This window comes from Halichoeres trimaculatus, unplaced genomic scaffold (genome assembly GCF_033239565.1).
Source record: "Halichoeres trimaculatus isolate MK-OKI-2021-1 unplaced genomic scaffold, fHalTri1.1 fHalTri1_scaffold_15, whole genome shotgun sequence".
Lineage (NCBI taxonomy): Eukaryota > Metazoa > Chordata > Actinopteri > Labriformes > Labridae > Halichoeres > Halichoeres trimaculatus.
This window is the reverse complement of record NW_027437193.1, coordinates 19,890,191-19,915,048: the sequence shown is the minus strand read 5'-3', so window position 1 is coordinate 19,915,048 and position 24,858 is coordinate 19,890,191. Positions and strand designations below refer to the sequence as shown.

General features: G+C 39.3%; 3 protein-coding genes and 1 non-coding gene across 5 annotated transcripts; 2 read left to right on the top strand and 2 right to left on the bottom strand.

Moving 5' to 3' along the window:
• Positions 1-3,746: 3,746 nt before the first annotated feature.
• LOC141804481 (uncharacterized protein CXorf38) lies at positions 3,747-8,551 on the top strand. The gene is made up of 6 exons (XM_074688928.1): positions 3,747-4,043; positions 5,440-5,574; positions 5,813-5,935; positions 6,408-6,557; positions 6,650-6,847; positions 6,934-8,551. The coding sequence occupies exons 1-6, from the start codon at positions 3,837-3,839 to the stop codon at positions 7,051-7,053; spliced, it is 933 nt and encodes a 310-aa protein (XP_074545029.1). The 5' UTR covers positions 3,747-3,836; the 3' UTR covers positions 7,054-8,551.
• On the top strand, positions 7,791-14,237 carry LOC141804265 (SH2 domain-containing protein 1A-like). The gene is made up of 5 exons (XM_074688607.1): positions 7,791-7,824; positions 8,769-8,994; positions 10,884-10,950; positions 11,047-11,185; positions 14,194-14,237. Exons 1-5 carry the CDS (start codon positions 7,791-7,793, stop codon positions 14,235-14,237), a joined length of 510 nt encoding a protein of 169 aa, XP_074544708.1.
• Positions 13,374-24,722, bottom strand: LOC141803880 (uncharacterized). Of its 2 annotated transcripts, XM_074687924.1 has the most exons (11): positions 24,646-24,722; positions 22,471-22,513; positions 21,905-21,959; positions 20,114-20,166; positions 19,863-20,023; positions 19,598-19,773; positions 17,005-17,138; positions 16,681-16,825; positions 16,493-16,595; positions 15,967-16,048; positions 13,374-15,784 (listed from the first exon to the last, which is right to left on the bottom strand). In XM_074687924.1, the coding sequence occupies exons 3-11, from the start codon at positions 21,951-21,953 to the stop codon at positions 15,710-15,712; spliced, it is 978 nt and encodes a 325-aa protein (XP_074544025.1). In that variant the 5' UTR covers positions 21,954-21,959; positions 22,471-22,513; positions 24,646-24,722; the 3' UTR covers positions 13,374-15,709. The 2 variants fall into 2 exon arrangements, with proteins under 2 accessions (XP_074544025.1, XP_074544026.1); XM_074687925.1 differs by lacking the exons at positions 22,471-22,513; positions 24,646-24,722 and having other exon boundaries at positions 21,905-22,435.
• On the bottom strand, positions 24,708-24,779 carry trnae-cuc (transfer RNA glutamic acid (anticodon CUC)). The gene has a single exon. It is a non-coding gene; the product is annotated as a tRNA-Glu (tRNA).
• Positions 24,780-24,858: the final 79 nt, after the last annotated feature.

Below are 24,858 nucleotides of genomic sequence, written 5' to 3'. Positions count from 1 at the left end.
TTTGCATTATAGTTAAAGGGATTGTAAGGACTATCTGGAAAGCTAGTGTTTTTCCAGGATAAAGACTCTGTTTCCCATGAGCACTTGCAGCCACAGTCATGAGATTGTGACTCGAACTGAGGCGTGCGTTTGTTGTGAGGAAAATGAATGGAACAAACTGAGCTTATGTTAGCAGCATATCTGGCTAACGGGCTCGTTTGACATCTTGTGTCTGTTGAAGACTTCAGATGTTAGAGAAGATCAGATGTGTTAATAATAGAAAACACATCAGATCTCCTATCTACAATCTGCATTAAACAGGAACTGTGACGTTCAATTGTATGATAGTGAAAAAAACCCCGAAGTATTTAAGATGCAATCAGTTTTGGAGTATTCCAGAGGAGTCTACAATGTGCTGTTTCTGTGCAGTTGTGTAGCTCAGTTTTGTTTCGTCTGTTTTCATCATGTGGAGTATGATGTCCCACTATAGACTGATTCGGTGGCCTGGTTTTGCTTCTAGCAACTTTGATACTGGTCAGGTACAGTCTAAAGACAGTCTGCCTTCAGTTGAGCCACCCAGCTTACCACCCACCTGGTCCTGACCAAGTCAATCAAACCAGTGCTTTGCAAAGTTTATTTACTGCAAGATACTTAATTAAATGCAGAAATATTACCTAAAAAAGCTGTAACCAAAGCAGACAAGAAGCTCTCCCTGCCCACTTTGTGTCTGTATCCCAGAATGCTTTGCAGCATCTTACAACATATGTTCAAAAGGGGTAAACTTTCTGTTTTGCCAGGTGGATGAAGGTGTCAACTGTATGGGCAGTTATTATCCTGCATTCCTATGATAATGCTGTTGCCAGTATAGCGCCATCTTCTGTCTAAAATTCTGTACCACATTAGATTACCCCTCCATTTAAAGTGGTATACTGATCACACAAAAATGAGGTATGAAAAGTGTTCCTGATCATCAATTTAACAGCAGTTTGTTTGTTTTTTGGTTAGCCTCCTAGTGCTCTATGCTGTCACAGTGTGGAGCTCTAGTGATAAAAATAACACTAGTCTTGAAGGTTAAGGTCTTATTCAGACGCCTGGTTAGAAAACATTGTCTCAGTTTGACTGGTTACCTACAACAGAGAGTAAGAGATACACCAAACACATTAGGTTAAGAAATGGATGGTGAAATCTCAACATCTTTTTTATGAGTATAAGTTCCTCCCAGCACTCTCCTCCATCCATCCGTACTGCTCAGGCTCGAAATAGTTGGTGGCAAGTCTCATCTCCCTCCTCCTACAGGCCTCCAGTCTCTGATGATACATGGAAACTGTCAGAAACTCCAGCTCCTCCCTGATGAACACCTCCAGCAGCCGCCTCAGGGACGTCAGAGCATACATCTGCTGGGTTTTCCTCCCCTCCTCTTCACAGCACACAGCGCACGAAGCAGCCTGGTGATGCCACCTCTCATACGGGGTTGCCTCCAGGCGGAACAATGCGCCGTCTCCAGCGGGTACTGAACCAGATATCATCTTACGTTACAGACAGAAGAAGAGACAATAGAGGAGCTTGAAAGAATTTTATCATAACCGGTTATATTTTTTATTAGCAACAGTAATGATCTTACTGTGTACAGTAAAAAAATAATGGTAATAGTGAGATGAAAATGAGCAGGCACCTCAGCTCTAATTTAGGATTTGCTTCTTTTAACTTTTGGCTCTCCAATCTGCAGTTCTGGAGTTTTACTTTTCCCACATGTCTCTCTTATGAGCTTTTTGATCTGTGGGATACTGATTAATCACCAAATAGCAGACAGTCAAAACTAGTCTCTACGATACAGATAATCATCCACTGGTTGGTAGAGACCAAAACAGAGCTACAAGCTGAATGTTTAGCTTAAATTCAACTCCTTCATGGTTTCAAAATGTGATTTAACCTAGCATAGTCTTGTCAAATAGATGCTTTTGTAGCTCTGAGGGGGCAGAAAGACACATGGGAATCTGTTAAAGCAGACTCTTAAGCAACTGAAGACATTTGATGTATTAGATATTTGTTTAACGCTAGTGTCCTCACACAGTGTTAACAAATAGGTTGTAGTTGTTTCTTTGCACCACATGCTTGATTTTTTCATACAAGATATCTTTTTAATATTGAGTAAAATTCTTTCCTCTAGTTGAGTCACAAAAGTTATTTAATGCAGATGTGATCCAGACTTACATTTACGCCACTGTATAAAGTGTAGTTCTCTCAATTTGATGTAACTGGAGAGGAAATAGATTTAAAGGTAGATTTAACAGTCTGTCTCTTGACACCACTTATGGTGGTGGCTTTTTTGTGCCTTGTTTATTTTATGATATAAGTTGGCTGTGGTGACATCCGTCCTCTTCCCCCGCTTCAAACTAAATCAAACTGAAGACTTTCTTTACAGCCACAGCTTTCAACAGCCCGCCTTTCATCTCTTTGTGGATATCAACAGCACTTATGACTGCTGGTTTTGTGCAACATTTTACAAGGACATTTTTCTGTCTGACATGGTGCCTATAGCAAGCCTGTGTGTATCATTGGCATGCTGTGTATGCACACATCGACACACATAGACAGCAGTATGATGTTTAGCTTCATTCTGACTCGGTTTCTCTAATGTAGGAGTCCTCTTACAGCTCCCTGTAACTCTGATGGGATGTCCACAGAAAAAAATAGAGTTAAAACACAGAGGATATGTGTTCAATGGCTTTAGTTTGTTTTTATTGATTAACTTTGTTACATGCTTATGTAGGATCTGTGTCCAGATGGATGGTTAGCTCTGTTGTACGGTGGCCCTGAAGTGCAAAATACTTTAACACATCAGAAAATAACAATTCAGAGAACTCAGTGGGGAAAAAACAAGAGAATAAAATAAAGTTATTATTATTATTATAATTATTATAATTATTATATTATTACTATTATTATTATTATTATTATTATTATTATTATTATTATTATTATTATTATTATGTTTGGCACACTGTAACCCTCTTGTTATTTTTGTTGTGAGGTTGTATGAAGGACTTAAGTGTATTACCCACAGGACATGCCAGCTCTCTCAGACTTTTTCTTGTGAAATTGGACGGCGGATCACAACCGAAACAAGGCTATCTGCTGCTGCAGACAGGGTCAATTTTACCATTTCCATTCGCTAATTTGAATAAAGTTCACCCTGAACTGACCTGTGGGAGTAAGTGTACACTATATTTAGGACATTTTCAGTGCTTTATTCAGCTGTAAGAATGCATTTTATAACTGTATTTTCAGTCAGCTCAGTTTTGTTTCACTACCTTTGACAGTGGCGTTCATATTGTCTGGGTGAAGGGGACATCCCTTATGGATTGTCCACATAGGCAAGTACATTTAAAAGTAAAATGAGCAAACACGGCTGTTGAAATTCATGATGAAGCCAACATTTTAAAAAAATATGTTACATAGCTGTTCATATGCTCTGAACTCAACATTACCTCTGTTTCTTAAAGGTGGACAAGACGTGCCCAGCAGGCTTATATGGATTCATGTTGGTAAAAGGAGGCAGAGCAGCTTTACACAGTCGTACAAATGTTGTGATATCTGTGACAACCACATTAACTGACTCATGAAGGATACAGAGGTGTAACCACAACTAGGCAAGAAAAAAAAATACTCATGTCAGTTTCCCTGAGCTTTCACTTACAGGAAACCTAAAGTGGCTTCTTATTTCAGTTACAAAGGTAGACAGCGCCCTCTTGTGGCCACTCAGCTGACAGCACAGACAGGGGCGGAGCCAAAGACGAGGACTTTGTCTGAACTAGTTTATCTCTTTGTTGTGTTTTCTGTCCTGAAGAGAAAGCAGGATGGTTTTGGAAGATCTTGCGGTCCGTCTGAACGACAGAGAGTACAAAAACTGGCTGAAAGCGGGACGATGTCTGCTCATCCTGAAGGAGGCTCTTCATCCATTCATCACCCGCCACATGAGGGCTTTCCACGGTGACCTGCTCCACAGAAACAGCCGGCTGAGGAAACCCTGCGACACGTCTGCATGCTTACCGAGGGGGAACAAGGTTGAATGAACAAGCCTGGGATTAAGTGTTGAAATCATTTTTGATAATTTACTGATAAAGCTCTTCTTTCGGTGTCCCTTTGAGGACATAACACGGCGGTTTATGTGATACAAACTGAGACACGGGGCGTGAGTCAGTATTTGACTTTCAGTACATCTACATATGTCCCACAGTAAACAAGTGAAGGAAATAATGAGTTAAGGCCCAAAAGTGAAAGCAAATGGGAAAGTTTTTTTATTATTACGTTTTATAACTAGCTACATATGTCAACACAAATATACAGAAAGCATCAGAGAAAACGTATGAGCGGTGTGCTGAAACAGAGGAGGATAGTGGTTCATGATTTGTTAAGGGATGATAGAGCGATATGTTACACTAATTTTTGGTATAAATCAATTTGTTTTGAGACATCAACATGAGTCAGGTAGTGAAATATAAATTAAACTATTTATGTAAGCTTTAAAAAAAAAAAAAAAAAAGACTGAAATAATATTTTGACCTTGGGTGGTAACTTGAAATCATTATACACACTTGGAGCTGTCATTTAACCAGCCAGCCACAGTTAAAATGTTGATTTCCTCGGTGGTAATCTCTTTTGTTGCTTTATTAGCTCATATTTTTAATGTGCTCGCAACTTCTATGTAACTGTATTGCCCTGGACCTACTATCCTATTGGTAGTTTGACCTGTTTTTGTTGTTGTTGTCCCAAAGACACAGTTGTGTTGTTCCCTTTGTTCAGAGTTGCAGAAGAGACATGACTCTTACATATGTCATAACCTGGCTCAGGGGTCATCACAAACAGGCATGGACACTGAAGTGAATGGCAAACCATAAGTGCATAAAGTCTAATTTTTTTTTTTAATAATTATTTTTTATTTCACGTTTTAAGGATTGTACACGTTATTTGACAACAAAAACAACAATGAAGCTCCTCTTTCGCTCAGGGGGGAAACAAAGTTAATCAATGCACATTCCATTTGCATATCAACAAACATATAACCCATTTTTATTTTTATTTTTTCCCCTTTTTAAATAAAAATAATAATAATAATAATAAAAAGGACACAAGACAACATCACAAACAAGACAAGACACCTAACGCAAAACAAAAACAAACAAATATAAAAAACAAAAAAATTGTCTAAAGTTAACGACCAGTATGAGAATATGTATCATAATTTAAAGTCAAAAGCTGTGTGTGTCACTGCTGGGGTGAGTCCTAGTGGAAAGAGAGAGACCAACACATCACTGGGGTTGGCTTTTACCCCCAAAACGCCAAGCTGCTTCAGATCAACATCTCTAATCAAAACATGATCGAGATGGGTTAGGAAGCAGTACTGAAATCGTATTGATTTACTTTTTTCTGACGGTTAGTTTTGTGGATATGTTTGTGCAGCTTACCTCTGCGTGCCGATCGTGTTCGGAGTGGCAGACAGAGATCCTGAGACACCACACACACAGAAAGGCCACAGTGAACTGGGACAACTGTTTCCCTCCACACTGGAGAACAGACCACTGGGAGCTGGCCAAGGTACTCCATACACACCTCCTTAATGCACACACACACACACACACACACACACACACACACACGCTCTGAACTTCAATCTGCACAATAACATCATCAGACAATCGCTAGCTTTGATTGTGTTGCAGCATTGGTACTACAGACTGAAAAGTTCTTTAAAGGATCAGGATTTTCACTTGAATGTTTAAAACTAATGGCCCCCTCTCTTTTCATCTCTCCTCCTCTTCCTCCCTCTCTGCAGGCTTACATGCCTCGGGGTCAGGGCAAAGTGAAGAGTGCAGATCAGTGTGATGCCTCCGCTCTGCTCAACCTGATTAACTTCTGCGACTGTTTTGGCTCTGTGGATCATAAATTTGTGAGAGAGGTAACCACTGGAAGTTTTTATAAAGCTCTTCTTGTTCATCTGGACTGAAAATCGATCTGTTTAAAAAAAAAAATGAAGGCCCAACAGAAACACAGGTCCGAAGTTTGAAGCTTCCAGTGTCTTTATTCAGATAGAAAGTGTTCTCCAGACACAGTGATCCTGAGTATACAGCTTTAAAGACAGCAATGCCACACCACAGCTCCTGCGTGTGGAAAGAAACTGGGGATGGTTGTTTGATTGGACTGACCAATGTGACGCCAAAAACACGCCTATTGGTGCTGATAAAGTAAAACATTCAGCACTTTACTTTCAGTCCAGATCATGCTCAGATCAACCAGCAGAGCAGGAATGGGCGGGATTTATCTCAACATTGTCAACAGAGACAAAGAGTTAGATTTTTATTGACTGACTCAAAAAGGCATGGGCGTTCGCAGGTGGTATGAAAGTATGACTGATGTGTGTGTGTCTGCAGGTGATTCATCACAGGAACGAGTTGATGCATTCCTGTGAGCTGGGCGTTAAAGATGACTGGATGAGGCACTATGAGGCCGCTCTGAGAAACCTCCTGCTTCAGTTCAGAAATGTCCCTCAGATGGCAGCAGCTGGCCGACAGATCGAGGAGGTGTGTGTGTGTGTGTGTGTGTGTGTGTGTGTGCCATTGCACCTGATTCATTGGTGCTGTTTTGTGTAACCGTTTTGTTTTTCTTTGTCCAGATGCTGACTGTTGATTTGTCCATATGGGTCTCTGGTCTTGACAGAGTGGATTCTTCTGACCTTAATGGAATAGAGTCTGATACTGTCAGCCAATGGGAAATCAGTGCTGACTCAATCAGCCAATGGGAGGCTGAGTTGCTGAAAGAGAGGCTGCAGGAGCTTCTTCCTGCTGAGGATGAGGATGAAGCAAAGATACAGGTGAGGAGACTGAATACAGACCTACACTGGAACTTCCACACTCAGACATTTATGACATTTAATCCCTCTTTGTGTTTCCTTCTTAGGACTCTGAGCAGTTGAAGAAGCTGACTGGATTCCTGAAGGCCAACAGAGATCTATGTGAGAGGTTTTCTGCAGAGCTTCACACCCTCAACTCTTTAAAAGATGGAGAAGACCGAAGCTAGGGCAAAGAAGATTAAGATCATGCATGAACTTAACAAAGCTGGGTTATTTCGGTGCTCTTTTTTATTGATGTCATTTTTATTTATGCACATCTGGCAACCACAATAACAAGATCTGGGGACTGTGGTTAGAGTAAGCAAGAGCTATAAGTGTTGAAAAGCACAGATTATATAATTTATGGGCATCCTCACCATGATGGCACCCATGTGCTCTGATACACGGTGTTAAAGGCCATCATCAGCTGAGGCTATATCAACTAACAGATTAGCTTACCTTAGCTTTGTTTGGATGAGGTAAAGAGGCAGGCCTTTGGCCTCTCTGCAGACAGCTACAGGGTTCCCAGCTGTCTCCCAAGTCAGCTGTGACCTTATATGGGCAAAACTGGGAAGTTTAATATCTTCAAAATGTCAGCTAATGAAAAAAATTGCCACTGTTGAACCTTTTCCAATAGAAACCAAAACTGTTTGTTTTGCTGTAGTGATAGACTTTTCTGAATTTGCGTATGTGTATGGTTTCTGGTGCTTCTGAAGCCAGCCAATAATCCTCAATCAACTGCAGTTTTTAAACACTTGAAACTTGTTGAAAAGTTTACAGGGTGACCCAAAGAAGAAGAAAAAAACACAGTTCCCCAAGTTTCTACCAGGTACTGTCTCCAAAATCCATGAAATGCCCATCATCAGCTCTAAACGTCTGTTTTCACTGTAACCTATTTTTAACCTTTTGTATCACCTGAAGCAAAATGATTCTGCCCTCTTTACCTGATGTCATAAAAGGTACAAACTGTGTGTGGGGATACGTACGAATAAAACTCATCTGTTTTAAGGTGTTGAAGGTAAACTGGTATATGTAGTTGGGGTCATGACTGAGGTGACTTACTGGAGAAAATGCTGCAGCTGTTTGCAAAGCGGCAAATGAACCCTGCTCATCTTTACCTCTTTGCTTTTTGTAAGTGAAGAATTTTCCAAAACAGTGGCCCCATTTTCTGACCTCTTCACACCTTTGAACACCTCTGCCGAAACCAGAGTTAGCTGTCACCGAGTTTCTGTTCATGGTCTAAAGTTTAGTGGTCAGGGTAAAGACTGAAATAAGCTGTCGTTTCATGAGAAAGTAAGCGATGTTGTGTTAAAAACAGTTACCATAAACCATTCTTAGTACCTCACTTTTCACTTGCTGGTGTATGTGTGTTTGTGTGGATCAGCTGCCAGTTCCTGTGTGGGTGACCTTATTGTATGCAACAGTCTACCAAGCTGAATGGCTGACCTCTTTCTATTGAGGTGATCAGAAATTATAATAAAACATGGATGTTAACAGGATTGATACACAAACAAGGACCACGCCATCAACAGGATGATTCATTGATTTAAATGGATCAGTGTTGCTGAATGTGACCACCTAAGGTTTATTTTGCTGCATCTAATTCAATGTTGAAAATGTACCATGATAGAATTTCATGTCAATGTCTGGAGGGGTTATCAAAAAGTCAAGTTTGGAGACAATAAAAGGGTGAAACAGTTTTTTGGTTTGTGGCGTGCAAAACAGGAACCATATTCAAAAGGCCACACATCAGTAGAGGCAAAAACATACTTCCACCTTTCATCAGTCAGAAGTCATCACAGTTTGACAATCCGCGTGATGTGAGTTGCAACGGCAGAGCAGAAAAGTGTGAAAACCAAAGCAGAAAAGCCTTTCCTGCCCCCTTCATCGTTCTCACACTCAGGTTGCTGCGACAGACCTGCTGCACCCCACACTCACACGTTCGCTCACAAACAGGTCTTCAGGCTCAGAGGCAGCATGGAGAGTGAGGGGAGCCTGGTCCGGTCCGTGTACTACGGGAGGATTGGAAGCGAGGCCACAGAGAGGCTGCTGGAGAGGTTTGGACGTGACGGCAGCTTTCTGCTGAGAGACAGTGGGAGCGTGCAGGGAGCCTTCTGCCTGTGTGTGAGGTGAGCTGTGAGCAGGGTGTGTGCCGTCAATATACACAGACTGATTTTATCTAACAGGAAAAGACTGAAGCCTTATATCACATAAGATGACAAAGAAGTTTAAAGTTCTGCTGCTTTTTTTATTAATCACGTCCTTGAAGTCAGCATGATGAAACTTTTTTCGGCAGAAATAACTCCCTTTGCAGGAACTTACTTTCTTTAGCTTATGAACAAACTATTTCTTGTTTTTTCTTCCTTTTTGTGTTCATTTTGATCCAGTTATTAAGTTCTTGTTCTGAATAGTGACAATTCAGTGTTTAAATGTTGATGTGTTTACAGAGTTCATGGCTTTTGGTTTATATTTAACTCTTGTCTCCTGTTGTGCCTTCACGTATAGAGTGTGGTTAAAACACAGGCGCAAAGGCACAGATACAGGATGAAGCCGTTCAAGCAACAGAAGCAGAGATGAGCTTTGCTCTGTTTTACTTCAGCCAGCACCTCATTATTATTCTGTAAGATTTCAGACTCTCAGAATAGTTACTTATCAGGTTGGTGTGTTTTTAAGTTACAGCCTTTAATGCAGGACGCTCACTGTCCAAATCGAGGTCAGTGGGTTGCCATGCCTCTGATCACTTTTCCTTTCTCTATCCATGTTCATATGAACTCATCTGTAACACACTTTATAACTCTCAATGAGTCAAATTATGTAAGAAGATTTTGCATGACTTAATGCATATATTCATCATAAGATTTGATTTTTTTTAAAGCATCTTTGTTATTTTTGTCAAAATCAGAAGATAAGCTCGAGTAAAATTCATGCATTCAGAACGATACTGAAGTACAAATATGTAAGCATGTGATTTGCATTTGAAAATAGATATAGTTCAGAGTCTGACTGAAAGTTTAAAGCTAAAAAATGTCCACAACAATTCTTAAAAAAATAAAATAATTAAATGTAAAAGAGAACAAAACTTATTGAAGCACAAAATAAATACTCAGAAGAGTGCAAAACTTCAACTCAGACTTTAGAGCAGTGAGGAAAAATGTGACTGACCGTTAAAATCAAACCAGAAAAGATGATTTTGAGATGTTATCATTAAAAATGTACAAACTCAAACAAGAAAATGAAACAAAATTGACAGGTTGTGAATATTATACAAATTAAACTGTTTTAACAACTTTCAAATATGTGTTGGGAATTAAGCCATTAGATGTCGTGCTCTCTTTAATTTGTTTTTGTTATTTTCTCTTACTTTGGTCTCAGAGTTTTAAAAAAATGTGAATTCTATGTTTGATTATTTGAACTGATAAAAGTGAAGTCAGGTACAGGTCCGCTTTCTGATCACAGAGGCAGACACAAGCAGCGAGCAGTTTTCATGTTTCAGATATTCGATCTATTAACTCACAGCCACTGTCAGGTCTGCTCAAAACCGGAATTTTTCAAATTAAACTTTTATATCAATTCAGTAATTCAACAATTATTTTGAGGCTGTTGCGACTTCTGTGGGTTTTTTTTGAAACTTTTGCATTTGCAGTTTGCATTCTGTTTTTTTTCTCTCTTGTTTTGTGGCTTGTGCTTCCTCTACCTTGTGTGAAGCATTTTGAATTGTTGTGGAAGCAAATATGAAATAACCTAGTTGGAGCAATTTAAGTAGCCAGAAATCAGTCATGACAAGCTCTGCTTACACAAACACACACACACACACACACACACACACACACACACACACACACACACACACACACACACACACACACACACACACACACACACACACACACACGCACACACACCTCTTCTTTTCTAAACGTAACCATCAAGCTGGAACATTTATGTACACCTAAATGCAGGTTTAAATTTTTAAGCATTTCCATGAAATCATTCAAACTGTTAAACTCTGCTTTTACAGGAAAACGCCGTTTGTCCACACCTACAGGATTGTCCGGTCCACCAGCGGCTGGTCTCTCCAACTTGAGGTGAGTTTACTCCTGCATGCAGTGAAGACACCCACACATGCACACTCATGCATGTGTAGCTTGTTAAAACATGTGTTTGTGTGTTTTGTTTGGCAGGGTTCACAGGTCAGACAGCAGACGTTCAGGACTCTGGAAGGACTGATAGAAACGTACAGAAGAGCATCCTCTGAAATCGGAATAGTGCCCCTCACACATCCACTGGACAAAACACAGTTACACAACAGCTCTGGACAAGGTAACACACACACACACACACACACACACACACACACACACACACACACACACACACACACACACACACACACACACACACACACAAGGGGTGGGGGACATCACAGAAAATGATTCAGGTGTTACTGACCTTTGGTGGAATCACATAAACATCTTAAACTCTGTCACTTTGGCTCTTCTTTTTTACTACTACAACCAAACTAAATGTCATACATTAGTCTAAATATCTAAATTTAAAAAAATGTATAACTGTACCTAATTATTATAAAACTGATCAAAGCTTAAGAAGGAAATTAATTTATAAATGTTATTATTGAGTGGGAGTTTAGTCGATCTCTGATGTTACTAATGACTAAACCAAAAGAAAAAAACTTAAGATATGAAACAATTTTATTTCAGCAATTGACATGTTCTGTACATGTTGACTCAATGTGCTAACTATTTGAGAAACATGATTTTCTTTTACTTTTGCCATAAAGTGAAAGTGTTACTTATTCAAACCTCTTTTCCTAAAATGAAAAAAAAGAAGTAACTGTATTTTGTTGCCTCTGAAATTTCCACTTCGACAATCCTTTTACATGTTTTACTCCTTAGAATTTTTTCTTTAGTGTTGATTTTGGTTCCCCCATGTCGACGGAGCAGTTCCTTATCATCTCTTTACCTTAACCAGTTGAATGTGTCTCTTGCTGCTACTGAACCTGGAAAGAAAAGGCTGCCTGTAAAGCTAAGGAGATCATTTGTGGTGCATGTGTTTCTGAGACCTCCATAACAGCAGTGTGATATTTTATTCCTGAGAACCTGATGCATTTGATCAAACCCATGCAGTGCACAGTTAATCCACCAGGGATCAGTGCTTCATGCACCAGAGGGCCTTCAACTGAGAAATCCAAAGCAGCTGCAGTCAGTCAGCGAGCCACATGTCTGTTTTCAAGGATTTTTGTTAAAGAAAGAAAAACTTTTTAATTTGTTCCTAAAACTTCACAAAGTATGTTCAATAGACTGCTGTGATGTAAAGCTACTCAATATTTCAGGGCTTGATTTGTAGTAAAACCAAAGTGTGTCTCAAATCTGTCACAGCAGGTATATCAGGAAGTTTGTTTACAAAACTGTCACCTGTCATTTTATTGCATTTCATATATTAAGCATTCAGTACATTTGTTTCTTATATAAGGAAATTAATGTTGAACTGGCATAAGTAGGTACATTCAGAGTAGAAATTGAGTTATTTGGAAACTATAACGTGTTTTTACTTATGCAACCTGCTGAATCATGATTCACAACCAGTGAAATGTTGCCAAGACAGTATTGCTAAAAATTCTAGTGTTGAAGATCTGTTGTATATGGAAGCCCAATGAGGTAATGATACAATCCTTTTTTCCTCCTATTTTCTTAGGGCAATTAGTAAATTTCAGGTGTTTTCTTGAGATTTTAATTCTTTTCATGTTACCTTGAGAAGACATTTTGTTTTCATTACTATCATGCAGCATGCCAAATGCCAAAAAGCAAGCTTTTGCTATTGAGAACAACAACAACCACAACAACAACAACAACAACAACAACAACAACAACAACAACAACAACAACAACAACAACAACAACAAAAGGCTTTACTTATTTCAATCATGTGGGCAGCAGCAGCAGACAGGCGGCTTGGCACAGCCTCTTGTGGCCAATGACAGTGCCAACATACTGTTTTGATTTTTAAATTGCCAGAAAATAATTGCATTATCTCAGGATAAAACGATAGATTATCCAATTATTTTGAGGGAAAAAAAACTTTGCTTTTTCAAGATAATGAGATGAACTAGTCAAGATCTTAAGAAAACAGCTGAAATGAACTCGTTATATATATTTATTTGTTTATTGCACGTATAGAAAGATGAACATACAAAAAAGTAACAGAACATAATTAATGGAACAAAAAAAACAGTGACTTCAAAAAAAAAAAAAAAAAAAAAGTGCTGAAGGGGCCAAAAACCCATAAGGGCTTGTCAAGTGGCCCTCCAAAAGACAAGCACAAGAATGTTATTGAAATATATACATATACACACATACGCATACCAATGTATTCGTATACATACACATGCAAACATATTTATCTACATACATGCATAAATACCTATACACATCTATCTATAAAACCTATTACAGCATTGGAAATAGTAATATAAAGTCAAAGAAGAGGAAGAAGAAAAAAATCAATACAGTTTTGCAAAGTAGAACAGAAAAGTGAAAGATTATGGTGGAGTACTGGCTAACTGTTCTAATAAAAACTGTATCGTTTGTTTGTTTTTTTTGAATGATTTAAAACTGGTGCTGTTTCTGACATGTCCCTGTAAGTTATTCCAACAATGTGGTTCTCTGAATCTAATGGAGAATTGAGAAAAAGTTGTCCTGAAAAATGCTGGATGAAGATTATTGGCTGACCTTGTATTGTGATGATGGATTTGTGAATTAAACTGAAAAAAATTATAGAAATGGACAGGAAGTACATTTTTAACATAAGCAGAAATAAACAAACACAAATGCAGATAGTTGAGATTATATATGGAGAGAATTTTGAGAGACTGAAATAAAGGAGTAGAGCAGCTGAATCTGTGGGAGGAAGTAATCATTTTTAAGAAACATTTCTGGAGAGAGAAAATGCATTATCTTTAGATAATAGAGAATTTAAGATGCGCTTCATAATGATCTTTCAGGGCTTCCACTTAAAGATAATAATAAATAGGAGACCAGTTTTAGACCGACAAAATTATGAACCAAACTAAATGAAAAGTTTCTTTACTACCATGCCGGTTCCATGAGAAGTTTGTCATTGCTGCGTGATAGCTTCATTTCTGCAGATACAGAATGTGTAGGAGGTTGTTGTGCAAAAAGAAAAAGAAAATCTGTCGCACATTTGAAACTACTTGAAAAATGTCAAAGGAAACTCAAAGTTTAATGAGTAAAAATTTTGTTTTTGATATGTTTTGTCTAAACTCTAACACAGTTTCATGATTTTATCCATAGACATCATCTACATGGAAACATGTGGCAGCAGCTCCGTCTATTGAAGCGAGATGGCGAAGAAACATGCACGACCTGTGTACTGACCAGCACATCACTCAGTGGACAGACATGGACTGAAGACTTTCTTTTGTTTTATTTTAATCTCAGCTGTCTGGATTGTCCTCACTGCTGGTACAATATTTTCATATAATGAGTAGAATTTTTGTTGCTGTTATTAAAAAGTTACACATTTTTTGTCAATTGTTTCCAGGTAAGCATGGGAACATTTATTTTGATTCTATGAATGTAATTTTGGAGTGTGTTGTGAGAGATGCTGTGCTGATATCTTTCACACCATCTCTGACAGAGTCAATGCCAGAGATCGTGTGAAACTTCACGTGAGCAGAGCTGCTGCCTTCACACTCAGACGTGTTGTTAGATTTTTCTGCGTTCTGAAAGACAGACAATATTTTAAGAGCCGTGATCTTTTGTGTGTTTTTTCTTTGAATACACAGAAAATGTCTGGATGGCTGTGTAAGTTGTGTTTTTTTGGGGAAGTGTCTCTTGATTGTTGAGATCTATCTGATCTTTGTGGTTCACACATTGTTATCTCATCTAAAACTCTGTCTCAGAACAGGAACTGCAGTAGAGGTGTGGGCAAACTTATCGACCGCGTGACTTTTTCTAGTTTAGCTTCTCTCAGACAAAGGTGACACCGAATCCACAATATTTTGTGTTATTAAACGCTGGACCATGGTACTTTTGCTAAACTGTTCCAGTCAGAAGTGACACATTTTCTCAGAAGTTCCTCCCTCGCGGTTTGTTTTGACTGCAGAGCTGTGAACGTTACTCACTTTTTCTCTTTGCTCAGACATTTTCAGACACAAAGACCTTGTGCTTCAATCGAGGTATTATCAGCCATTATTTCTCTTATCATCATACAAAGTTGTATTTCCCAGCATTGTCTCAAACTGCCTTTTTATAAATTAAATACATCAAAATCAAATATAATCAGAATCAAATGAAAACACATCCAAAACAATGAAATTAAACATGTTTTTATCCCATGTGATCACCCAGATGCGTCAAATAATTCATGTCTGTCCCAGTGTTTCCAGAGACAACCTGATCTCACATGTAAAATCAATTAAAAAAAGAACAAATAGTAAAATGTACAACTTCTTTTCTACAGTACAAACGAGTTCACATTGAGCGGAAACTTTGGTTTAGGACCAGCTAACACCAGCTCATACAGAGGACTTGTATGTTACAGATGTACTCTTAACTTTTGTCTGCATTAATTACTAAAAAGTTGAGTAAGAAGAATAACTGAGCAGAGTAAATCCTCAGTGATATACCAAGCAGACTCCACCTTCACATGTTTTTATTAATCTGTCTGCTACGCTTCATGACCTCAAATATACAAGTGACAAAAAAAAACATGTTGCACATAAAACACACTTACAAGGTAAAAACTGGTCTCTCTCTGCAGATGGTGCAGAGGGGAGTTTGTATTGAATGGGTCTTTGGGAAAATCTCAAGATTTCCTTTCTGTGTCCTCCACCTGTGTGATCTCCTCCAGCGGCTCGGCTGACGGGGCGGGGTGGAAGAACTGAGAACAACACAAAATGTGGCATCAGCTGTAAAGAGTGTTTGTGGTTTGGGGAGTGGCAGAATGTGTGATTTTACACTTGGTGTGTGTGTGTGTGTGTGTGTGTGTGTGTGTGTGTGTGTGTGTGTGTGTGTGTGTGTGTGTGTGTGTGTGTGTGTGTGTGTGTGAGGGCTTTAACTTACAGTGAGCATGTCATTTTTCTCCAAGAAACTCTTGTACTTTTGTGGGGGGCGGGGGATAGGAGGAAACAAGACTTCATACAACCTAAAACACAAAAACCACACACACACTAGTTTAATGGGCAATCAGCAAAAGAATCAGCTCTTATTTCAGACAGATTTTGAACCAGATAAACAAAATCTCTGTTAGTCTTCCAGTTTTTATGCATCAATAAAGTGAAACTACAGAGGTTAAACGTTTGTGCTTCTTTTTGTTTCCATTTGTCTTTTTTTTTTTTTACCATTTCCCCCTCTGCGTCTTTTTTTAGAGTGTCTTTCTGCACCCAAAGGAAGTGTAGGTTGGATGTTTTGTGGTGCTTTGCAAGACAGAAAGACGCTACCACCACTCAAAACTTCTCTCACTTCCCCTTTATGAATCTTTTTGCACTTCATGCCCCTGCTGTCATCAGGGTTAGGTTTTATACGAGAGGACAGAATTTGCCGCCGGCACTGAGAATATAAAAAGTTAGGAAGTTGAACAGAAGTGTACCTCTGATGGCGCACCAACAGCAGCAAAGCAAGGAGGATCATGGGAAGTCCAAGTGAAATAGAGATAACGATGAGAAGGTTGAGTTTATCTGTTCGCTCCACAGCTACAAACACACAAATACTCAGTGAGGAATGTGTTAAGTTTTTGTTTCAAACACTGTTTGAGATGGTTCAACGGAAATCACTCACTGACTGTGTGACTCCATTCGCTCCAGTGAGACCTCTCCATGCACGAGTCCGTCATCCTCGTCCTCATCCTCACTTTGTAGGTGCGGCTGGGATCTGCATGGGGCTCTGTGTAGTTCAGCCGCGTTTGTAAGTGAGTGGGTCGCTCCTGTTTGTGAGATTCACCAGATTGAAGAAAAACACTCAGTGGGCTCACCGTCAGACTCACAGACTCATGATTTCTTTATAGATTTTTTTCTATTTCTTCTTTTGATTTACCTAAACTAAGGCACTAAATTGTTTACTAAGTATTGGAGCATAGACCCCCATATCCCACATCTACTGCACCTGGTCGCCCATGTCCAGCTGGTATTCAAAGCAGTGGGGGCCAGAGTCAGCCACGTTGATGGGCTTGCTCCACGTCACCAGTAGAGCTCCATTTTTGATTGATGCAGAGACGTCCCGTGGCGGAGGCAGGACCTCTGAGACACAAACAACAATAGAAATGTGATCCAGGTGTCATAACAATAGGCTGTAAAAAAAAATGGACGTCCGCTTGCTCGGCTCGAAGTGAGGTCTCTACAAAAACTGCTCCCCCTGGTGGCTGGCTGCAGTATAGGTTTAAAAATACGGCTTTCCAACCATTTCAGATGGGCTGTGGTCAAACTTTAAAAAATTAATACACCCCGTAGAAATGTTTCCCACGTCCGATTGTTGTGGTGATTTGAAGACATTATTTGGCTGTCTTGTATCCAAGTCCTCTTTTTTCTGAAAAGTTTTGTTTTCATTAGTTATACAAGGTTAAAAACAAGGTTTTAAGTAACGTTTAACAATGATTGACAGCTGCCGTTCTCGTGTATTTTTTTCAGGGGTTGTAAAATATGTCGGGAGGTAGAGTCAGGAAGTGATTAGACTCTCAAAAGAAAAAAATGATTATTATTTTTGTCACCCAGCTCCACTCAGATTCTCCCAGAATCCCTCATTGTCTCTGTAGCTGTCGCACAGAGATGGTTTCTGTATGTATATTTGTTTCTATTTTTGTATCAATATTTGTTTTAGGATGTGTGCACCTTGTCTTGTCCTTTGCTGACACCTGCTGGTGAAACACTGTATTGGGATGGGTAGTGTCATGCAGTGTTCACATGATTAATTGGAAGAGGCGCATGGGCTGCTCTGGTCCATAAATGACTTGAGGGATGCAGACAAGCAGTCCAATCCAAAGGAGATATTTTGTTTTTGGAATATTGAGACAAAGTAAGGACTTTGACAACTCCTAAATTTCTGGACAGAAGGCGCACACGGTATGTAATTGTATTTTGTTTGAATATGTACGTTTTGTTAAGGTTTATTTTTAAGTATGTGTCTTACGTTGCTATGTTATTTTGCTCTAGTTTTTCACGGTGCTTGACAGTTAATGGAGAGTTTGCTGTGGCAAAGAAAAGAATAAAATCCTGTCAAACATCAGTTGGAGCGTGGCTGATCTGTTCAAGAAGAAAACTTTGGTAGCGGTTACAGTCTCTACTGCGCAGACTCTGGCTCCAAACTGCTACAATGGCTGCGCCTGAGATGGCGGTATTTTGGCCGTACAATGATAAATGGCGGAGCCACGCTGTCCACTCTGTACAGTCTATGGTCACAACAATCACCCTAAAAGCTGATCCAAGATGGTCCAGTCTATGAAGACACACAAGATGTAAACACATCACATCAAATTCAACAGAGGACTGGAGGGAAAAATGTTATGTTAGCATGTTAGCATTCAGTGTTGTCAGTAATCTGCTTTTCTTGTGTAGCATTTAGCTTCATACAACATACTTTAGATAAGATGAAGATACAGCTGCTGTGATGTCACCCATTGGTGCAGTGACCACTGCAGTGACAATCTCAGAGCCCCCAGCTCTCACCTGATAATATAAATACTTCTGCGAGTGACAGATGAGTTTTTGGGACTTCTTCTGCAGTGTACCCATAATAACTCCTACTATCATGTTTTATCTTGAAGGTTATACTTTCCCATATTTCAAACATAGATATAAAGTAACAATGCTGAATGTTCATTCTAAATGATCAGATCAGATTTACAAACTGCTACGTACTCAAATCTTGTCGAAATCTCTGAATCTGTCAGTGAATTGATCAAAATGGTAGCGCGAGATTTTCACAAGACTTGCTGGATTGATGAGGTCATCTCACAAGGATCTCTTAGCTAGTTCATGGCACTTTGGAGAGACAGACCAAGATCTGCCTCTGACATGCTTTCAGAGGGCTGGCCAATCGAAGGGAAGGGGGTTTGGAGTGGGGAACCTTAAAGAGACAGCAGCTACAATTTTTCAGGCAGAGGCTGAAATTAGAGTTTTCTAAAACACCAGTGTGAGAAAAATAGGAATTTCTAGAGCCGTTATTCGCGTAAAGGTACTGCAGCGATACCAGAGGGTCAGTGCAAAAAAAAAAAAGCACTATACCCCCTCTTTAAACCTTTTTTTAAAGCTTAAAATTGGTTTTGTGAGTATCTCAAAGCATGTGGGCATTGGCTGTGTTTTTTGAGTCAAAAAGTAAATCTATATAATATTCTAAGTGCATTTAAGAATCAAACCCAAAGCTGATTTCTTGTATCAGGTCTGATTTTAGCCACAACTGTGAGTATGTCTTTTCTGGTATCTGCAGTGTGGCTTAAAAGAAAACATCTTGACACCTCATGTCTGAATTCATGCTGTATCTGGCACATTACACTGGTTTTAGTGGGCAAACCAACCAACTGTAAAACTACCACACTCAAAGTATTTCAACAGTGTATTCTACCACCACGCTCTGTTACAACCACACGCTCTGCTTTTAGGGAAGTTTTAAAAAAGCATACAGAGAGTGTGTTCTGACCAAAAATGTGAAGCTTACACATGAATATTAAACATCCACTGTGGGACTGTTTGTTTTGGAGTATTACCCAGATTTTCTGGATCATAAGTGTAAGAGTAAACCGTCCACTTGTCATGTAGGGTGATGTTGAACTGGAGGATGACTTCTGGCGCCTGATGCTCTGACAGAGTCAGAGACACTGATCCGACTCTGTTCTCAGACGAATTATTCAGAGAGTGAATGGTTGATCCATCAGAGCAAATGCTGCAAGAACAGACAGAAAGAGAGACAAGTGCTTGAAACAATTCATGTATTTTCTTCCAACTGGTTGCACAGCTGCATGAGAAAAGTACCTGATGGAGACAGAAAGCTGAGCATCCTTCTTCAAGGAGAGGAAAGACCAGGAGCAGTTGAGAAGTTTTGTTGGGTAAAGGAGGCATATGAAGTTTTCTCCGTCTTTTACTGCAGCTAACTCAACCTGAACTCCTTCAGCTGAAGAACTATGCACAGACAGCTGAAAGAGTTTGTCACATATGAATAGCAGAATGTAGAAAGTCAGAAATATCCATTGTTATTTCAGTTTAAGAAGTTAGTTGATGCTCACATCTCCATAAGAATCGATATCCTGACAGGCGTCTGAATCATTGGCCTCTGTCGCTGTACAAAGAGAGCACATACCCGCTGTTAGAGCACAAACTCAGTGACATGAGGCCAATGCAGCAGAGAAAATGTGCTGAAACTTCCTCTTAAGAAAAGATCATTGAGACTGTTTGAGTGGTCAGAGCTGGCTTGAGGCACAAGTGATTCCCAGGTAGCTCAGGGCACCACTCTATGATTTTTACCTTCAGTAGAGGCATGTGAAAGTATTTATCATTCACTCAGAGATATGTTACAAATGCACATACTTAATAGGTAAATAATTTGAGTTTGGTGTGGAGTTTGGTCACTCTCTGAGTCAAAATGAAGAGCCAGCTCATACCTAAACATGTGCTGAACAAACCAAACCCTCTGGAAGTTTTCTTTTTGTTTTGTTTTTAGCAAACATTGTCCAAACATGATTTCTTGTTAAAGGTCCAATATTATGCAAAAACCAATTTGTTAAGTCTTTTAGTGAAATTTGTGGGTCTTTGGCTTTCCTCCCAGCCCACAAAATGTGATATTTAATGAAAAAACCTGTACTTAGTAGTACTTGTAAATGTAAAATACTGACCTAAAACGAGCTGTTTGGAATTTCCAGGGTTTGCCGATGTCAGTGATTCCCTTTTTAGACGAATCAGGAGCAAGTCTGACCTGATTGGTCCAATGGTGCAGATGCCCCCCCCAACCACACAGTTCCATGCTCAAGCTTCCCATCTTGGAAGAAGACAAGTCAAGGTGGCTAGAGTTCATTTATCAAGGAAATGTGCCAGCTACACTCAGTAAAACTGTGCATGTGTGTGCTAGTCACTTCACGGCCGACTGCTTTTCCGACTTTGGACAGTACAACAGAGGGCTAGAGAATAGACTGGTCCTGAATCCAGGCACATTACCAATCATCCGCTAACAAACCTCGGACCCTGGAAATGTGAGTATTTTAAATGCTGTGTGCTGTGGAGCAGACGTAAGTGCTTTTCCTCAGTGTCCCCCTGTCTCTGTGTTAGCTTCAGGATGCTAACTTTAGCTGTTTTCTAAACATTGTGCAGTCGGACCTCGTGGCGCCGCTCTCAGTGACGCGGTATCAGCGGTGGCTCATTTACATATGAAGGTCACGCCCACTAAATCAGACCGTTCTGAACAGAGGGGCTATGAGAGCCTGGAAACAATGCCGCTGTACTTGATTTATTGGCTTTTTGGACCAAACATGTTACTACCATTTCATGAGGACATCAATTATCCATATTAAACTGCAGAAAAGGGGCATAATATGGGACCTTTAATCATCCTGTTGTGTTAGATACTTGATCCAAACCTCACAAGGGTATTTTAGTCTGAAAAGCAAGCGATGCCAGGAGCAACCTTAACACACATCATAATAAATCACTCAACAGCAAGAGTTTCATCATTTTTGTTCATCTGTTTAAAAGTTCAGACAAATCAGAATAAAGTATTTAGTAGCAAAGACCATCAACAACTACAAATAAAACACCAGATAAAATTAACTTTTAGTTGTCTGATTTATAGCATGCTGCTGTAAACCTAGAGGAAACATTTATGGAATCATAGTTCAGTGCTCTTCACACCAAGCTTCACATTTTAGTCGTAAGAGCACAGAGCAAACTGCTGACCAATGTGACCAAAAAAGTTGTGAAACTGAGACACCTCCCTGATAGTAATGTAACATTTGCAAAACTGTTCTAGAAACCAAGCATAACTTTTTAATCCTTACATCCATGGTTCATTTTTAAAGGTTACTCACCAGACAGCCAAACCAGCAAACCCATTCCAAGGACAGGAAGCAGCTCCATAATCAGCTTGGAGGTTTCACACACAAACACATACACACACACACACACACACACACGTTAAAGAGACACAAGCACAAACAGCGCAATGTACCATTTGAGCAAACACAGAGGGCAGAGAGAAGATGTCTCCATCCACATTCGGTTATTTCCTGACTCTACATACTTCCCCTTTTTAATTGCCAATATGAAGATTTTGACCTTAAATAAGGCATCTCAAAAAAAACACATAACATTGAGTAAACACAAGCTCTTTATAATGAGAGTTGACCCTGTTTTTTTTTGTTTGTGAGTTTAAATTGATGTGTAAAAAACGTTAGATTTATCACAAAACGGACAGAAAAAGAGATCAGTTATTTGTTTTGTTGAAACTCTCAGTAACACTTCTCCATCTCTCCAAACCCCTTGAGTGATAAACACATGTTAATCTAGTCTATGTATAAATACTTCAATGACTTCAAAAATCCTCCACATTAAAATAACATTATCACTTCTATTAGTATTAAGCAGACGACGTTACCTGCTGCCGTGTCTCCACTCACTGAAAAGACAGCGACACATTTCTGGGGAAGGAAGAAGCGTGACGTTACATACTGTATAGAGCTTCAAGAAACAGCTTTCTTCCTGTTTCATTTTAAAGATGTCTTTCACACACTACTGTGAAAAAAAAAAACACAATAAAAATAGGGTTTTCAAGAGTCTGCGTTCAGCTTTTGTGGTTTCAGTTGTTTACAGACTGTAAACTAAGCCAAGGTTTCTGACTTTTTTCAACCAGGTGTTGAAATGTTTAAAAAGTTAAAAAAGGAAAACATCCCCCAAGACATAACCAAAACATTTAGGGCTCCCCCTGCTGACTACCAGCAGTATAGGTCATAAAGCCTACCTCCTCCTGACTGGTGTAAGTCAGGGTTTAAGCTTATCAGTTGTTTGATAAAATGAACATGAATTTTGTTTCAGCTGTGTTGACATTTGCAGCTCCCTGGAGGACTGAAAAAAAGAAATCAGTAAAAACCTAAGACACCTGACAACACTCCCAATTTAAGCGGGAGTTTTCCACCTTTTAACTCCATCTCCTGCTCTGCTCCTAAGTTGTATCGCCGTATTTATGAGTATGGTCCTGGGATCTGTAATATGTTTTTTCAAGTTAAATCAAGTCTCCTACTTGTGGCTTAAAGTCAAACCAAAAAAATAAAGAAAAAAAAAACATCCACCTGAAGTTAGTTTAATCCAAAGATGCTGCATGAGATCTCTGGCTGCAAGTAACACAGACACACAGAGAGGCAGCTAAATAGTTAATTAGAGCATTAGCTCTTTAAAAAAAACATGTTAACATGATATTTCATGAGTTACACTTTTGCATCTGAAAAAAAACTTTGATTTTGAATTTGATTTAAAAAAATAGTTTGATTGAAACCCCAGTGGATATTTCATTGAAGTGTTTCAGTTGGTGAAGGTGGAGCCAGCTCCAGACATATGCAGACAGGGTCATTTTCTGGTATCCTAGAAAATCCCCCTATTTTTTGCATTCCAGTGTTGTCAGATGATTTGCAAAAGCTACAACACAAATGCAAGAGCTATGACATGAAGGCAAGAGCAAAAACATGAATGGAAACACCACAACGCAATGGAAGTTAAAAGAGGTTACTTATCCAAACCAACACAGAAAAATTCTAAAAGTTACCTCACCTAGGATAAATATAGCTTCGTACCTGGTGATATCTCTCATGGTACTTATATTTCTTTATGTTAGCATTCAAGCTACATTTAGCTTAAGTTATAAAAGAAAACAGTCATTAACTTACTTTCACAACTTTTTGTGTCGTTAGGAAAACTCATCTTAATTCCTGTTGTGGCTGTACTTCCGTTGTGTTGTGGCTTTTGCATTCCCGTTGTGGTGTTTGCATTCGTGTTGTTGCATTTACATTGGTGTCTGCTGACACCTATCGGCCAACATAGTGAGTGAAATTTATGTTTTGAAACATCAGGAGTATGAGGAAGTTGATTTGTGGGACCGGCTGAACCCCACTGCAAACATGCAACATGTCAGCAACAGTTAGTGTTAATGTGGCTTCACTTTGGGCAACAAGGAGATGGCTGAGACACATTGTCCACCCATAAACACAGTCAAAAAAACACAAGATAAAATAAACTTGTTTTTTTTTTAATGAAGCAAATTTACAAGTGTTTACAAGAACATAACAGTAAGTAAGGGGGCAAAGTTCACATTAAACCAAGCATTGAAACTTAGTGGTATGTCTCTCACATAAATTGTGTCATCATTTGGTTGCGTCATACAGAGATATGCTTCATCTTAACCTGTAGAAACACGGTGGGTTAATGGATTTTGGAGCCATGAGTTAGACAGCATTCATGCACAGTCTCTCATCAAACACAAAGTATGAGAAGAACTGTTGTACCAGAGTTTGTTTGATCTGTGGTCTTACTGGAAATTTTCAAACAAGTAAGCAATGAACGAAAATATAGCTTTGATAAATGGGGTGTAAAGTGGGTTTTACTGATTGGAAAACTGCAGGTGGATTGATCATGGCCGTTCAGGTGCAGGTGAAATTGTGTAGTAAGGGAGCTCCTTTCATAGAGGCTTCACAGGGCAGGTACTGCAGCAGCACAGGTAAGATAGATAGATGGATAGATAGAAAGATCTCAGAGTTTTATAATTACAGACAATTTGACTCACTTTTTCGGTAGCTCTAATCGTCCGTGGGTTCCTGGTACACTTTCCTTCAGGAGAAAACATAGTTCCCTGACCGGGAATCGAACCCGGGCCGCGGCGGTGAGAGCGCCGAATCCTAACCACTAGACCACCAGGGATCTGAAGGCTTATAAAAAAAAGTGACATAATAATTACATAATGATTTATCGTTACTTCTGTACTTTTTTCATATACGTT

Coding starts and splice junctions, on each gene's coding strand:
- LOC141803880 (XM_074687924.1), bottom strand. CDS start 21,953: ATGGAGCTGCTTCCTGTCCTTGGAATGGGTTTGCTGGTTTGGCTGTCT. Junction 17,139..19,597: donor TTATGATCCAGAAAATCTGG/GTAATACTCCAA, acceptor TTTGTGTCTCAG/AGGTCCTGCCTCCGCCACGG. Junction 16,596..16,680: donor CGAATGGAGTCACACAGTCA/GTGAGTGATTTC, acceptor GTGTGTTTGTAG/CTGTGGAGCGAACAGATAAA.
- LOC141804265 (XM_074688607.1), top strand. CDS start 7,791: ATGATTCTGCCCTCTTTACCTGATGTCATAAAAG. Junction 8,995..10,883: donor GCCTTCTGCCTGTGTGTGAG/GTGAGCTGTGAG, acceptor CTGCTTTTACAG/GAAAACGCCGTTTGTCCACA. Junction 10,951..11,046: donor GCTGGTCTCTCCAACTTGAG/GTGAGTTTACTC, acceptor TTTGTTTGGCAG/GGTTCACAGGTCAGACAGCA.
- LOC141804481 (XM_074688928.1), top strand. CDS start 3,837: ATGGTTTTGGAAGATCTTGCGGTCCGTCTGAACGACAGAGAGTACAAA. Junction 4,044..5,439: donor GCTTACCGAGGGGGAACAAG/GTTGAATGAACA, acceptor ATGTTTGTGCAG/CTTACCTCTGCGTGCCGATC. Junction 5,936..6,407: donor ATCATAAATTTGTGAGAGAG/GTAACCACTGGA, acceptor GTGTGTCTGCAG/GTGATTCATCACAGGAACGA.